Source organism: Balearica regulorum, chromosome 16 (genome assembly GCF_011004875.1).
Source record: "Balearica regulorum gibbericeps isolate bBalReg1 chromosome 16, bBalReg1.pri, whole genome shotgun sequence".
NCBI classification, from domain to species: domain Eukaryota; kingdom Metazoa; phylum Chordata; class Aves; order Gruiformes; family Gruidae; genus Balearica; species Balearica regulorum.
In genome coordinates this window covers 9,071,058-9,084,378 of record NC_046199.1, presented here as the reverse complement: position 1 = coordinate 9,084,378, position 13,321 = coordinate 9,071,058, and the positions used below count along the sequence as shown (strand labels likewise).

At 65.7% G+C, this 13,321-nt stretch overlaps 2 protein-coding genes across 6 annotated transcripts; one reads left to right on the top strand and one right to left on the bottom strand.

The window, feature by feature from the left end:
• Positions 1 to 249: 249 nt before the first annotated feature.
• Positions 250 to 4,852, bottom strand: FAM110A (family with sequence similarity 110 member A). Of its 3 annotated transcripts, none has more exons than XM_075768952.1 (2): positions 4,777 to 4,852; positions 250 to 2,183 (listed from the first exon to the last, which is right to left on the bottom strand). In XM_075768952.1, the coding sequence occupies exons 1-2, from the start codon at positions 4,840 to 4,842 to the stop codon at positions 1,098 to 1,100; spliced, it is 1,152 nt and encodes a 383-aa protein (XP_075625067.1). In that variant the 5' UTR covers positions 4,843 to 4,852; the 3' UTR covers positions 250 to 1,097. The 3 variants fall into 3 exon arrangements, with proteins under 3 accessions (XP_075625067.1, XP_075625066.1, XP_075625068.1); XM_075768951.1 differs by lacking the exon at positions 4,777 to 4,852 and adding an exon at positions 3,249 to 3,473; XM_075768953.1 differs by lacking the exon at positions 4,777 to 4,852 and adding an exon at positions 2,707 to 2,902.
• A 5,133-nt stretch (positions 4,853 to 9,985) lies between these two features.
• On the top strand, positions 9,986 to 12,972 carry SLC52A3 (solute carrier family 52 member 3). Of its 3 annotated transcripts, none has more exons than XM_075768956.1 (5): positions 9,986 to 10,053; positions 10,412 to 10,557; positions 10,966 to 12,028; positions 12,291 to 12,414; positions 12,551 to 12,972. In XM_075768956.1, the coding sequence occupies exons 3-5, from the start codon at positions 11,004 to 11,006 to the stop codon at positions 12,761 to 12,763; spliced, it is 1,362 nt and encodes a 453-aa protein (XP_075625071.1). In that variant the 5' UTR covers positions 9,986 to 10,053; positions 10,412 to 10,557; positions 10,966 to 11,003; the 3' UTR covers positions 12,764 to 12,972. The 3 variants fall into 3 exon arrangements, with proteins under 3 accessions (XP_075625071.1, XP_075625069.1, XP_075625072.1); XM_075768954.1 differs by having other exon boundaries at positions 10,961 to 12,028; XM_075768957.1 differs by lacking the exon at positions 10,412 to 10,557 and having other exon boundaries at positions 9,992 to 10,053; positions 10,961 to 12,028.
• Positions 12,973 to 13,321: the final 349 nt, after the last annotated feature.

Sequence of the window (13,321 nt, the reverse complement as noted above, 5' to 3'; positions counted from 1 at the left end):
GCTGCATGGTTGGCACGGTGCTGGCTGCAGCACAGAGGGGAATCCCGCCGGCTAGGGCTCTGCCAGGACCTGCTGGACCCGACCACCACCCCTGCTGTGCCTGCTGGGCCCCGTGCTGGCACGCCACGGCACAGCACTCATCACTCCCGCCAGCACCCGGCTACTCGGCACCACCAGCCCCTGCTGAGCCCCTGCATCCCTGCCCCGTCCTGACTTCCACCGCCTCAAGAGACAGCAACGCACACAGCCTCCAAAGCACAGATATTTAATAAAACCAGCTGCAAAAATTAATTTTTGTACAGATCAAACATCAGGAAAAACAGTAGAAATGAGGAAGAGACCACCATAACTGTCATCTTCATAAATAACAGGTCCCAGCATGCCCAGAGCTGTGTGCCCACTGGCACCCAGGAGGGGACACAAGCACTCACAGACACTCAGACACGCATGGAGCTCTGGGCTGCTTGAAGGGGGAGGTGGGTTTGCCCACCCTGCAAAGCACCCCACTTCTCCCAAACCTTCAGCATTAAGACGAGTGCTGCCAGGATACAGCCCCCACCCCAGGCAGTGTGGTCCCCTCGGTGGAGGCTGCAGGGGTCAGCTCCTTCCCTGGGGCTGTGTCCCTGCTCCATGCAGGGGGGAACCAGCCCCTTACCCCCCACCCATGGGTGCTGGCGAGGAGCAGGGCAGGCAGGAGCTTCCAGCAGTGCAGGCAGACCGACCACACATTGACTCCCACAGGAATGGGAGGTGTTGGGGACCAGCCACAAACCCAAGGACGTGTCCTCTGCCCTCCTGGGGGCTTGCGGGGACCTGGCTCTCTAGTGCTGTGCAGGGGTCTGATGGAGCCAGAGCCAGCAGGAAGGTTGCCCAGCCACCATACCGGGGCTCCGCCAGTGCCACTGTGGCACAGGGGGCAGGGAAGCAAGGTTGGGGGGGGGGGGGCTGAGTTCAAGGGTCCTGTCACTGCTGAGAGGTCCCTGCTCCTCCTGGGCCACAACCAGCACCTCCATGGGCTCAGCCAGCGCTCCCACCCCATCCAGCATCGCCTGCTCAGGAGCAACCCGTCCCCAGCACCTGCCACCACCACGGCGCTGCTACACGTCGGAGACCTGCTGGGGCTCCCTGGCCTGGCGCAGCCCATACAGCCACTTGATGACGCGAGCATTGCGCTCGATGACGGAAATGCCATAGGGGACACGCTCAGCTGGCCGCCCCTCCGGTGTGGCAGCGCTGGGCGGTGAACGGCCACCCTCCGAGCTGGCCGTGCTTACGCTATGAAACTTGAGGGATACGATGTCAGAGCTGGCACGGGCAAAGCGCTCGGCGCCCATGTCCTGCACCTCCTCAGGGTCAAGGCCGCAGTAGTTGAAGAAGCGCTCCAGGTCGGCGGTGGCCCGTGAGAGCCGGTCACTCAGGTCTGACTTGGAGCGGTGCAGCAGGGGCTGCCGGCGGGCGCTCTCGGGGCGGGTGGGTGAGCTCCATGCTGGGGCTGCCGGCAGCCTGCCTGGGATTGGGGATGCAGGCACTGGTGTCACCTGGCCCCGCAGAGCTCCGCAGGGACGGACATCCACCCTCCGTACAGCCACGCTGCCAGGGGGCTTGGCGGTGGTGGGGCTCTCTGACAGCTTGCCGGCACACTCCGCCCCACCACCCAGCGCCGCTGGCGCCTCCACCCTCCACTTACACTCCCGGCCCAACGGGCTCTCCATCTTGGGGAAGGGGCTGTCGCAGAGGTTGATGAGGTTGTTGAGGATCTCCAGGTCGAGGGAGGTCTTCGGGCTGCTGGCCTCAGCGTGGCACGGCCCCGGGGATGCCCTGCGGCTGGGGGTGAGCACAGCCCGGCGCACCCCTGGGGTGAAGAGGGGCTGCTTGAGCAGCAGCGGCTTCACCGGCTCCTGCTTGGTGCTGGCAACACGCTGGCTCTTCACATACTTGGCCTTGTCAGCCTCCAGCCTTTCCACAGCGCTGGGCTTCCCGGCCCCCGGTTCAGCACGCCGGCGGAAATACGCTGGACCCTTGCGGAGGATACGGACAGGCATGGCCGAGGTGAAGGGTGCTGTCACTGTCACCCCCTTCATGGCATCACCGGCTTGCAGCGCCTCGACGGGCATCCTCTGCGCCGGCACCGGTGCACCGGGCAGGCAGCCTCCACAGGCAGCAAGGGGCTCACGCGGCGTCGGCTGCAAAGAGGGGCTGGAGTGAGGGGCGGTGGTGGGGGCAGGCAGGCTGGCAAGACGGGCTGGCGAGCTGGTTAGCTTGCTGGCTGGCGATACTTGCCTGCCCGTCCCCTGCCTGCACCCCGGCCGCTGCAGCCAGACAAAGGCTGCGCGGGGCTGTACGGGCCCGCACTGTCTGCACCGGCCGCGCTGGGCTTCCTATTTGAAGGCAGGGACCACGCCTCCGCCCGCCGCCGAGCCTCCCCGAAACGTCCCCCCGGCCAATCCGCGGAGCAGGCCTCCTTCAAACCCCGCTCGGGACAATGGGGCTGGCGGGGAGGACGCCCCCGGCCCCGGCGAGAGACACCCCGGGGAGCGAGAGCGGGGCGGAGAGGCGGCTGGGGCCCGGCGCCCCTCGCCGATGCTCTGCCCGCATCGCCTATGCCCAGGGGAGCATCGCTCGCATCCGGGGGTGCATCACCTGCTCCCAGGGGAGCACTGCACGCACCAAGGGGTGCATTGCCCGTGCCTTGGGTGCATCACCCACCTCACTCATCCAGCACCCCACCAGCCTGGGGGATTTGATGCTCCGCTCCCTGCCACTCCCTCGGCTCTCAGCCCCCTCGCAGGTTCCGGGGCTGCCCTCGGGCTTCCCGCGCCCTCCCCTGAGCCCCTTGGAAAGCACCGGCGGGGGTTTCCAGCCGTGCCTCCCCGGCCGAGGTGCGCCCGGAGCCGTGTCCTTGGGCCCCCGCCAACCCCGACAGGCACGGCCGCACGCCCCAACGGTCGCGCAGAGGCACCGACCCGCCCACAGCGGGAGGGGCCCCAACCCGCCCTGCACCCCGCTGCAGCCCCCCTGCCTGGCTGCCCCCAATGCCCCTGCCCGGGGGTGGGCACAGCTGGAGCACTCACAACACACAGAGAGGGACTCAGGCAGCGGCGGGGCGCAGGGGGGACGTGCAGGACTTGCCCCCGCCTCCCCCTCCCTCCCCATCCGCCTTCCCGAGCTGCTCTGAGAACCTCCCTGGGGGTCCCCATCTCGGGGCACAGGCGATCCCCGGGGAGGTAACAGCAAGCCCTGGCACTCACCGGGTGCAGCAGTATTGGGGGCCAAGGTGCTGCAGCCCGGCTCCCTCCTACCGCGGCCCCGAGCAGGCTGCCATCGCCGCCAGCAGCTCTCCTTCGTGCACAACTTCCTGGGTGCGACCCAGGGCCCGTCCTAGCCTCGGCCACGGGCGGCAGGAGCCAGCCCCGGCACCCACAGCACCGCACCACGGCCACGCTGAGCCACGACCGCATCGTCTGCAAGCCCATGCGTGTCAGCGTGTCGGCCCCAGCTCCCCAGAATCTGTACCCCGGCGGGGTCCCACGGTGCATCCGTCTGATGTGCTGTGACAGGCGAGAGGCCTGGGAGAGGCTGGCTGTCCCTGTCCCCATCCCCATCCCCTGCCCGGGGACACACGCTGCCTTCTGACCTGGAAAGTGTCCACGGGGGGCTGGCCAGACACGGGGACAGCTGGGGACAGTCCCAATGCCAGTACAGACCCTCCTGCCCTGCTCCCTGGGGGTGGCTTTCTGTACCCCTCTGCAGGGAGCCCAGCACTGGGGAGACCTGGGGACAGAGTGCAATGGCAGGGTGCCAATATCCTTGCTGGGCAAGGACAAGGACAGGCAGGGCAGGCAGGACCCTCCAGCCAGAGCCGTGCTTACAACCCCCATGGGAAGCAGGGCTGGGCTGCGCTTGGTGCTGCAGCCCAGCTCGTGCCAGAGACTGGGGGCAGCTGGTCAAGACCTTTGCTCACCCAGCACCGGGACGCTTGCTGGGGTGGTAGGGGGTGCCAACTGCTAGTTTGGTGCCCATGCAGCAGCACCCCTCAGTTCCAGCACTGTCCAGACCCCATGGCAGCACCCGGCCGATGACTGGCCCCACTGCCCTTGCACCCCGTGCCAGGCACAGGGAGAGCTCCCCGGCTCAGCACAGGGGTGCAAACGTGCCCCTCCAGGCAAGGTGAAGTGGGGAAACGTCCCCACGTCAGGCACTGGAGCTCAGTTCGGTGCCAGAGGCTCAGCCCTGGGGCCAAGCCACGGAGGGGATAGCTGTTGGGGCACAGGGACGAGGATGCAGGGCTCCTCAGCACAGCCACCTGTAGCCGGTGTGGGCTCCCCTCCCTTGCCTGGCTGGCAAGGACAGCCCATCCAGGCACAACCTGCTACTCTGCATTCCTGCGGTGCTGTAGCCGCCTGCCCTGGCACGGCCGTGCTGAGCCAGGCTGCATCCAGCCGAGCAGAGCAGAGCCGCCCTCCGAACAGCCCCAAAAACACAGCGACATTATCGCATGCCCCAAGCCCAGCCACAGCACAAAGAGCTAGGCGCTGGGGCTGACAGCCCCACTCATGACGGGCAATGCCCAGCCGCAGCCCTGGCTTGTTCTCCCTCCCAGTGTGGGCAGCTCAGCTGGGCTCGCTTCGGCACACCGGATCATCTCCTGCCTGGAAGCAGCTGCTCCAGGCACTCATGCTGGGAGGTGTGCAGTTGTGCCTCCCCCTCATCGGGTGACCCATCCCCGCGCTGATGGCAATGGACCGGCACAGGACCGGCACCACCTCCGCCACCTACCTGGATTGGCCCTGTGACGTGGGAGCCTCTTTGGCACAGCTCAGCCGCCACGCTGCTTATCCCCATGCTCGTCCCAGTGGTGTCCTGGTGTCCCCACGCCTCCTCCTCCCCAGTCACGTCCTCCCCTTCTCCCTGCGGGATGGCAGCTGGCAGGGCGCTGGAGAAGCTCCGTGCTGTGGCTGCTCCCGCTGAGTCAGCGCCAGGCGAGGACGCCCTCCAAGGCGGCTCAGCGCTCACATGGGATTAAAACCATGGGGCATTCCTCCACGCCAGGCTGCGTCATGCAGTGTGACAGTAGCCGGTGACATCCTGGCACGGATGCCGGTTCCGCACGTGGTGCCGGCTGGGCAGCATGGATACGCTGCCTGAGATGCTCACACCGTCAAAGCCAAAATGCCCCTTGACGTCCCCTGCGCGCTGCAGGCAGAGGGGCCTGATGTCCCGCTGGGGCTTTGGGGAGAGGGGAAAATTCCCAGATCTTCCACATGCACGGAGATGCTGTCCGGCTCCCCACGTGCCACCAGCACAGCCAGCCGGCAGGGCCTGCTCCAATTTGGAAAATTCGCCTTGTTTCCCCATGCACCTGGCAGCGAACCCTCTGCAATGAAATCCAACGTGCAGCAAAATAACCTGGACGGCACAAAGGTAGGCGACAGACCGGAGCAGGGCCACCAAGCCTGCAGCCACATGGACCTGCTGGCCTGAACCCAGCCCCGGGGCAGCTCTGGGGGCTGCTGCCCTGCGAGACAGGCAGCTCCTGCCCCATGGTATGGGCAGGTCCCGCAGTGAGGTCCTGCTCCACGTGGAGAGGCCAAGCATTTGGCCCATGCAACACGGAGCCGTGCATTTTTCAAACTGCACTTGGAAGCAAGACAAGGAGCTGGAGGAGGGAGAAAAGCTGAGCAAAGCACACAGAAAACTGCCAGAGGGCTGCCCCACACTTGGGCAACGGCAAAGGTGGATCCACGCAACGAGCTTGGCTGGAAGAACACTGCCCCATGCAACGGGTGAGGGCAGAGCCTGCAGGCGCCTGCCCGGCCAGGCTGCATCGCCCCATGGCTGCCAAGCCTGCGTGGGGTGCAGGCAGCCGGCTGCAGGCAGCTGCCCGGGCATGTCTAGGCAGCCGGGTGTTTTTGGATTGGGGTGTTGGAGCAAGGCAGCGCCCCAGAGCCTCACCCTCCCTGGAAGCATCCTGGGACAGGTTTTGGGAGGGCAGCCTGCTGTGGGAGTGCTACCCCAGCACTCAGCTCAGCACCTCTGCTGCTGTCCCAGGGACATGGGGACAGGGCAGGGACAGCAGAATTGTGTTTGGAAAAAGAGGGACAGGCAGGGAGGTGCTGGCACTGGTTCTGCTCTCACCTCCCACAGAAGCTGGGTGCTAGCCGCCCTCCCCCCCGCCCCATGATGCTTCAAAGACCTCCCGGGAGCTAAATGCAGCCGCCAACGAGCAAAAAACATGCTCAGAGGCCAAATCCTCCCTGGAAGTGCTGGGTGGAGGCAGCTGCGGGTGCCCGGCAGCACCCCTGGAGCAGCGAGGCTGGGGTTCAGCATGTCTCAGGCAGCCCCAGGCAGAAGCACCCCCAGAGCCAGGACCCCCCCCCAACCCTCTCGTCTGGGCAGGTGCTAATTCCTAGCATCTAATTACAGCCCCCTGCCACGCCAAGGCTGCACCCAGCTTTGCAGCGGGGAGATTGCCCCTGCACCACGTGCCCTGACCCGGGGCAAGTCACTGCCTGCTTCTGCCTCAGTTTCCCTGGCTGTGGGCTCTGCAGAGCAGCTCTGCTGGGCCGGAGCAGCTTTCCAAGGGGCGTGGGGACTCAATGGGGAAGCTCTCGCTGGGCTCAGCATCGCCTTGCTCCCCACTGCCCGCAGGCAGAGGGAAGGATGCTGCCTGCACCCGGCTCTCCCCACACATCTCTGCAGGCAGCAGCTCAGGGCCGGGAGATGGGGAGGTGACAGATGGGGACGTGCGGGGCGCGAGGCCTTTGTCTGCACAGCGGCGGCGGTGCACGGCAGCACGGACCCACAGATGGCGGCTGCCGGCAGGGCCGGGACTGCAGCCCGTGGCCAGGCGAGCTCCAGACCCTGGGGATCCAGACCCCTTTTGTCGGGGTCTCACCTCCGACAGCGGCCCCTTCCCGGCCGCCCCCCACCAGCCTTTCAACTTTCAACTTGACCTGCTCCTTTCACATGGAAATGGGATGCAAATGGGGCCGGGGGGCTACCAGGGGCCAGCGGCTGCGACCTGTCAGCCGGTCCCGGCAGCCAAGTCTGGGGGGGTCATACCCACTCGCCTGGGGCAGCTGGTGGTCCCTGGGATGAAGGGGTCCCCCTTGCCCCCCAGGAATGGAGCAGCAGCCTTCCCCAGTCCAGGAAGACCGTCCCCACTGCTCTCAGCTGAAAGCAGATATTAGGGGATGGCTCTTGCTGGGGCTGAGCTGGAGGACGGACCCCGGCTCCCCCAGGCTGCCAATCCCTCCGTGCCATCCCACCATCCGGGCACCCCCGTGGCATGGGCAGCATGCCCACCCAGGGCCCCCCACTGCTCACCCTGCCCTGCACTGCTGCGGCTGGGGATGGGTCCCCAGCCCTGGCCTGGCGGGGAGGGGGCTTCCTGGCTGGCCGGTCACCGGAGCCCGGCAAAGTCCTGTGGCCGGGGACCACTTGGCTGCCAAATGTTGCCATCTGCCTCCGGGGCCTTCACTCGCATCTGCCAGGGGTGCGGAGGGGCCAGGGGCCAGGGGGACCGGGGGGGTCAGGGGCTCAGCTGCAGCACGGGGAGGGGGCGGAGGAGGCACAGCCGTCTCACACCGCGCAGGCAGGGCAGGCAGCATGTGTCGGGCAGATTTGGGTGAGGACCATGAAGCGGCAGCGCAGGGGTCTCGCACCCAGCACTCCCTCAGGCTCCCCTGCCCCTGCACCACAGCCAGTTGCCCTTGGGAAGGGTCTCGCTGCCAGCCACGCCATTCCTTTGTGCTGCCAAATTAAACACAGGACAATCACTGTCCCCTCCCCATCCCTGCCCGCTTCTCAGTGCTCATCCCCATAGGTGCATGGGGACCTCAGCTGCCCTGGGGCCAGCCCAAGCCTCCAGCACCTGGTTTCTCCCACCACCTTGGACCTGCTCCCCCCTCCCAGGTCCCCCTGGGCACCTGTACTGGTTTTGGCTGGGATAGAGTTAATTTTCTCCATAGAAGCTGGTATGGGGCTGGTTTGGATTTGCGCTGAAAACAGTGTTGATAACCCAGGGATGTTTTAGTTATCACTGAGCAGTGCTCGCACAGCGTCAAGGCCTTTTCTGCTCCTCATGCGGCCCCACCAGCAAGCGGGCTGGGGGTGCACAAGGGGTTGGGAGGGGACACGGGTGGGACAGCTGACCCCACTGACCAAGGGATATCCCAGACCACGGGACGTCCTGCTCAGCAATAAAAGCTGGGAAAGAAGAAGGAAGGAGGGACGGCATTTGCCTTCCTGTGTCACCATTATGCCTGCTGGAGCCCTGCTGTCCCGGGGATGGCAGAGCACCTGCCTGCCATGGGCAGCAGTGAAGGAATGTCTGAGTTTGCTTTGCTTGCAGACGCAGCTTTTGCTTTATCTATTAAACTGTCTTTATCTCAACTCCCCAGTTTTCTCCCTTTTATCCTTCCCATTCTCTCCCCCATCCCACGTTGGAGGGACACACTGAGCGGTGGGTGGTGCTGAGCTGCCTGCTGGGGTTAAACCACAGTAGCGCCTCAAACTGTGCCCCGCTGCGGACACCCAGCTGTGCCAGGGGCACGGGAACACCCTTGCCCCTGCTGCACCCCACAACCCCAGCTGCCCTGCAGTTGGGGCAGGGACAGAGCCAGGAGCAGGGCAGGGTGCAGGGACCGGCCACAGACCCTGGAGGGTCAGGTGCAGGCAGGGCAGGCAGGCAGGCAGGGCAGGCAGGCCACTGGAGAAGGCAACCCTAGGTTTTGCAGGGCTGCAGCCCGCTCTCCCAGCGACACCCGGTGGGTGCTGGGGGAAGAGCCGCCGCAAGGCGGCCCGGGGTGGTGGGTGCTGGGATGGGATGGCGGGGGGTTGTGCTGCTGGGGGTGACCTGACCTCTGTCCCCTCATCCGTGTCACCTCCCGGGCAGTGCAAGTGTCTCACGGCTTGGCTGGTCGCCTGGTCCCGTTTCACTGGACATGGGGTCAGAGGTGCCCAGCCCTGCAGTGCACCCAAGGTGGGACAGCTGCCCTGGGACGACGTTTGGGGGACCCTGAGGGCCCCGTCCCAGCCTGAGACCCTGCAGAGATCCCCAGTGGGGACACACACCATCTCCGAGTGACATTCCCACCTGTGGGAAAAAACCTGAAATAGGTGGGACACAGTTCAGCTGGGGACAAGCGCAAAGTCCCGGACACCACCAAGAATAATCACTGGCATCCAGCCAAGCCAGGGTGCATCAGGCCAGCGGTGACACCGCGGTGAGCGCCCTGTGCCGCGGCCATGGGGAGGTGGCACAGGGCTGTCCCTGGCGCCGGTGGTACACTGGGACAGAAGGCAGAGGTGGCCCCCAGGGCAGGGCAGGGGCCAGGCTGTCCCCGGGGCTCGCAGGGAGAAGGCAGGAGGTGGCCGGTAGCTGGAGGTGGCACGGTTGGACTTTGGCCACTGAGACGGAGTTTGGAATGCCCACCGGGCGACAGGGGCTGTGCTGGTGAAAACCAGGGACCCACCAGGAGGGGAGGCACAAGCAAGGGGGTCCTGAGCCCCTGCCCTCCCCACCCTGGCCATCGCCCCGTGCCTAGGCTGACGCCAGCCCCTGCCCTGCTCTGCGGGGCGAGGAGCAGCTGGGATCAGAGCTGCTCCCTCTGGCCTCCGGGCACTCGTGCCTCTCTCGGGAGCAGACACCCTCCCCCGCCTCCCGGCTCATCCCTCCAAGGACTTCAGACCTTTTCCTTCAATTTTCTTATCACTTTTAGCTCATTACACCCTGTGCCAGCAGATCATCCTCACAGCTCATGTGTCCTCTGGGACCTGCTGGGACCCACCCCACCCCCCCCGCCCCGGGACAGGTGCCCTGAAACGCAGCTTTGGACTCCCCTGCTGAACACGTGGCAGGAGGGTGCAGGGTCCCCCCGGCCACCCCCTGACCCGGGGACTCTGCCAGTCTGGGACCAGGACGAGGAGCAGAGCGGAGCCAGGCCGTCACCCATCTGCATCCGGAGGTGGTGACGTGCCTGCCCCACGTCACTGCCTCAGCAGCCAGGACTCACTCCCGCCCGCGTGCTGCTGCCGGTTCCCCAAAGCGCAGTGAGTTCCCCCTTGGGAGATGCCCCGGGGATTGCCGAGGGTCAGACCGGGAGCCTGCTTCCTTCCTGGTTCCTGCTCCGTACCGGAGTCCCCGACGCCTCCTCGCGGGGCTGGAGCCATGGCTGTGTTGTTGCACCGGCCGGACTCAGCCCCGGCAGACATGGATTTCCTCCGCCAGGCTCAGCGCTGCCGCAGAGGGCTCGAGCCAGCTCTGTCGGGCTGCAAGGGCATGGGGACATGGGCCGTGGGGGTCCCCCTTCCCGAGGGCAGGACGGGAGCAGGTGCTCGGGGTGGGCAGGGGATGCGGCTGAGTCCTGGCTGACTCAGCTCGCTGGTATGAGCCAAGGCTCTTTTGCAGGTGGGGCTGCCGGGGCCATTCTCCCTGCGGCTGCCAGAGCGTGCCGGGATCACACACCGGACCTGTCTGGGAGGAGACAGGCGCTGCTTTGCGCAGCCCTTGCGGAGTTCCCAGCAGAGTGGCTGCCCAGGCTTCTTGGTCCTCAGGTGAGAGCCATCTCCACCCCGTGCCGTGCTGTGCCATGCTGTGCTGGGGTGCCAAGCTGTGCCGTGCCATGCTGTAACTTGATGCCATGCTGGATCCTGTGCCAGCTCTGCCCCTTGTGCTGCCGAGCCCCAGCTCTCTGGAACGGGGCCCAGGCGGAGCACCCAGTGCAGGAAGGCGGAGCGGCATCATCCGCGGGGAGCTGGGGGTCCCCAGGGCTTGTAAGGGGCAGAGGGGAGCTGGGCTGGACCGTGCACCCCCATGGCGTGTGGACAGGAGCTGCTCTGCCTGCCTGGCTGCCTGCGTGCAGGAGGGGAAATGCTGGCAGCGGTCACAGGAGGCTGGGGTCGGGGTCTGGGGCGGGTCAGGTCTCACCCTGTCACTGATCGAAGCCTCTCCCCGCAGCGCAGCAGTATCACCCCCGGGCAGGGACACCTGGCCCTGAGCCATGGCGCTGCTCACCCACCTCCTCGCCTGTGCCTTCGGCACGGGCTCCTGGATGGCCATCAACGGGCTGTGGGTCGAGCTGCCACTACTGGTGACGGTGCTGCCAGAGCAGTGGGACCTACCCTCCTACATCACCATCATCATCCAGATGGCCAATGTGGGGCCGCTCTTCGTCACCCTCATGCACCGCTTTTGGCCTGGCTTGCTGAAGGAGGTGCCCATGATCTATGTGGTGGTGTCTGTGGGCATTGTGGCCTGCTTGCTCCTGGCCTTCCTCTGGAACTACACGTCCCTCATTGCTGGGAGGCCCCACAGCACTGCCTTCCTGACCCTCACCTTCTTCCTGGCCCTGGTGGACTGCACCTCCTCTGTCACCTTCCTACCCTTCATGATGCAGCTGCAACCCCAGTATCTGACCACCTTCTTCATAGGTGAAGGGCTCAGTGGGCTGATCCCCGCTCTCATCGCCCTGGGCCAGGGCTCCGGCATCTCCAGCTGCGCCAACATCACCCATGTGGTCAACATCACCACTGGCAACGAGACCGTGGAGAACACCATCTTCCATTTGGAGACTCGCTACCTTCCAGCCAACTTCTCCACCTTCTTCTTCTTCCTCCTCATGACTGTAATGATGCTAGCCTGCTTGCTGTCCTTCGTCTTCCTCACCAGGCAGCCCAAGGTGTGGGAGCTCTCGCAGCAGCAGTTGTTTCCCAGCAGCATCATGCTGAGCTCCTTTGACCAGATCCCTGAGGAGGGAGCTGGCTTACGGCTGAGCAGAGGCTGCTCATGCCCAAAGGATGCCAAGGGGCCTGGGGACACCCCACCAGAGAAGATCTACTCTCTGGCCAAGCTCACTTTCATCTACCTCCTCATCACTTGGGTGAGCGCTCTGATGAACGGCGTCCTGCCATCTGTGCAGTCCTACTCCTGCCTGCCCTATGGCAACACCGCCTACCACCTCACAGCCACGCTCAGTTCCATGGCCAACCCCCTCGCCTGCGTCGTGGCCATGGTCTTGCCCAACAGGTAGGTAGCGGGGAGCCAGGGGCCGCGGTGAGGTGCACCCTGGGGGTTTCCACCCCAGGAGTGGCCCCTGCTTTGCAATGGGGAGGGGAAGAAGGCAACAGTGGGGAGGGGGTCCCCAGGGTGCCTGTGCCCAGGCAGCAGAGACACCCCAAGAAAGGAGGATGGGGTCAGGATGGAGCCGATCAGCCCATGCCGTGGGGCTGTGCTGCTCACAGGGCTGGGCTGGCAGCACTTCCTGGTGTCACCCGCGTGTCCCTTGCAGGTCCCTGGCCCTGCTGGGCACCCTCACCATGGTGGGGACAGGCTTTGGCGCCTACAACATGGCCATTGCAGTGATGAGCCCCTGCCCGCTCCTCCAGCAGTCCCAGTGGGGCGATGCCATCATTGTAAGTCATGGACTCCCTCTCACCTGGGGAGGTCTCTGCGGTCACCCCCAGCTCCAGCCTCACTGCGATGTCCCCCGTCGCCATGGTGGGGGACATCTCTGGCCCCGCTGACCACTCTCCCCCCCTGCACCACCAGGTCCTCTCCTGGGTGCTGTTCACCGGGACATTCTCCTACGTGAAGGTGATGGCCGGGGTGATCCTGCGGAGCCACAGCCACAGCGCGCTGGTGTGGTATGGGGCGGTGGAGCAGCTGGGCTCCTTCCTCGGGGCCCTGCTCATGTTCCCCCTCGTCAACATCTACGGCTTCTTCAAATCCGCTGACTACTGCAGCCTGCAGTGCCCGGCATGAGCGGGATGGTGACCTCTCGACAACCCCTCTTGCCAGAATTCACTCCCAAAAACAGTGAGGGCCAGGGGCTGGAAAGCGGTGCTGGGATGGGGGCAGCTGCGGGCACGTCTCTCCATGGGTCCTCAGGTGGGAGGAGCTCTGTGGCTTTGTCCCCAGCCCGGGCACAGAGCATCCCCATCCTGTTAAAAGCAATAGAAGGTGTTTGCTCAGCCCTTGGACTCCCTGCTGCCCGCGCCCCCCTATGCTGGCAGGCAGGGAGGGGCTGCCTGTGCCAGTGCCCCCCACCTGGCTACCACTTGGCTGGGGCCACATCCCGTCCCTTCCCCTGGGGGGGTCTGGCGCCGTTTGGCATCATGCCCCATAGGCCCCCTGGGACCCCGCAGGTGGGCACAGCCCCAGCTGCGCCCGGTGGCACCGGCGGTGTTCCCAGCCCCGTGCGGTGGCAGAGGCGGCAGCTGCCCCCAGGATGGTGGGTTTGCAGCCAGCTGCGGGAAGTGGGGACAAAGACAGCTTGGGCAGGGCTGTGCCGGAGCCTGCCCTGCCCTGGCCGTGGGGAGA

Excerpts from the sequence above, each read along its gene's own strand:
- FAM110A (XM_075768951.1), bottom strand. The coding sequence starts at position 3,473 with ATGGGCTTGCAGACGATGCGGTCGTGGCTCAGCGTGGCCGTGGTGCGG. Across the intron at positions 2,184-3,248 it reads CCCCAATACTGCTGCACCCG|CCGACGCCGCGTGAGCCCCT; the intron begins GTGAGTGCCAGG and ends CCCTCTTTGCAG.
- SLC52A3 (XM_075768956.1), top strand. The coding sequence starts at position 11,004 with ATGGCGCTGCTCACCCACCTCCTCGCCTGTGCCTTCGGCACGGGCTCC. Across the intron at positions 12,029-12,290 it reads GCCATGGTCTTGCCCAACAG|GTCCCTGGCCCTGCTGGGCA; the intron begins GTAGGTAGCGGG and ends TGTCCCTTGCAG. Across the intron at positions 12,415-12,550 it reads AGTGGGGCGATGCCATCATT|GTCCTCTCCTGGGTGCTGTT; the intron begins GTAAGTCATGGA and ends CTGCACCACCAG.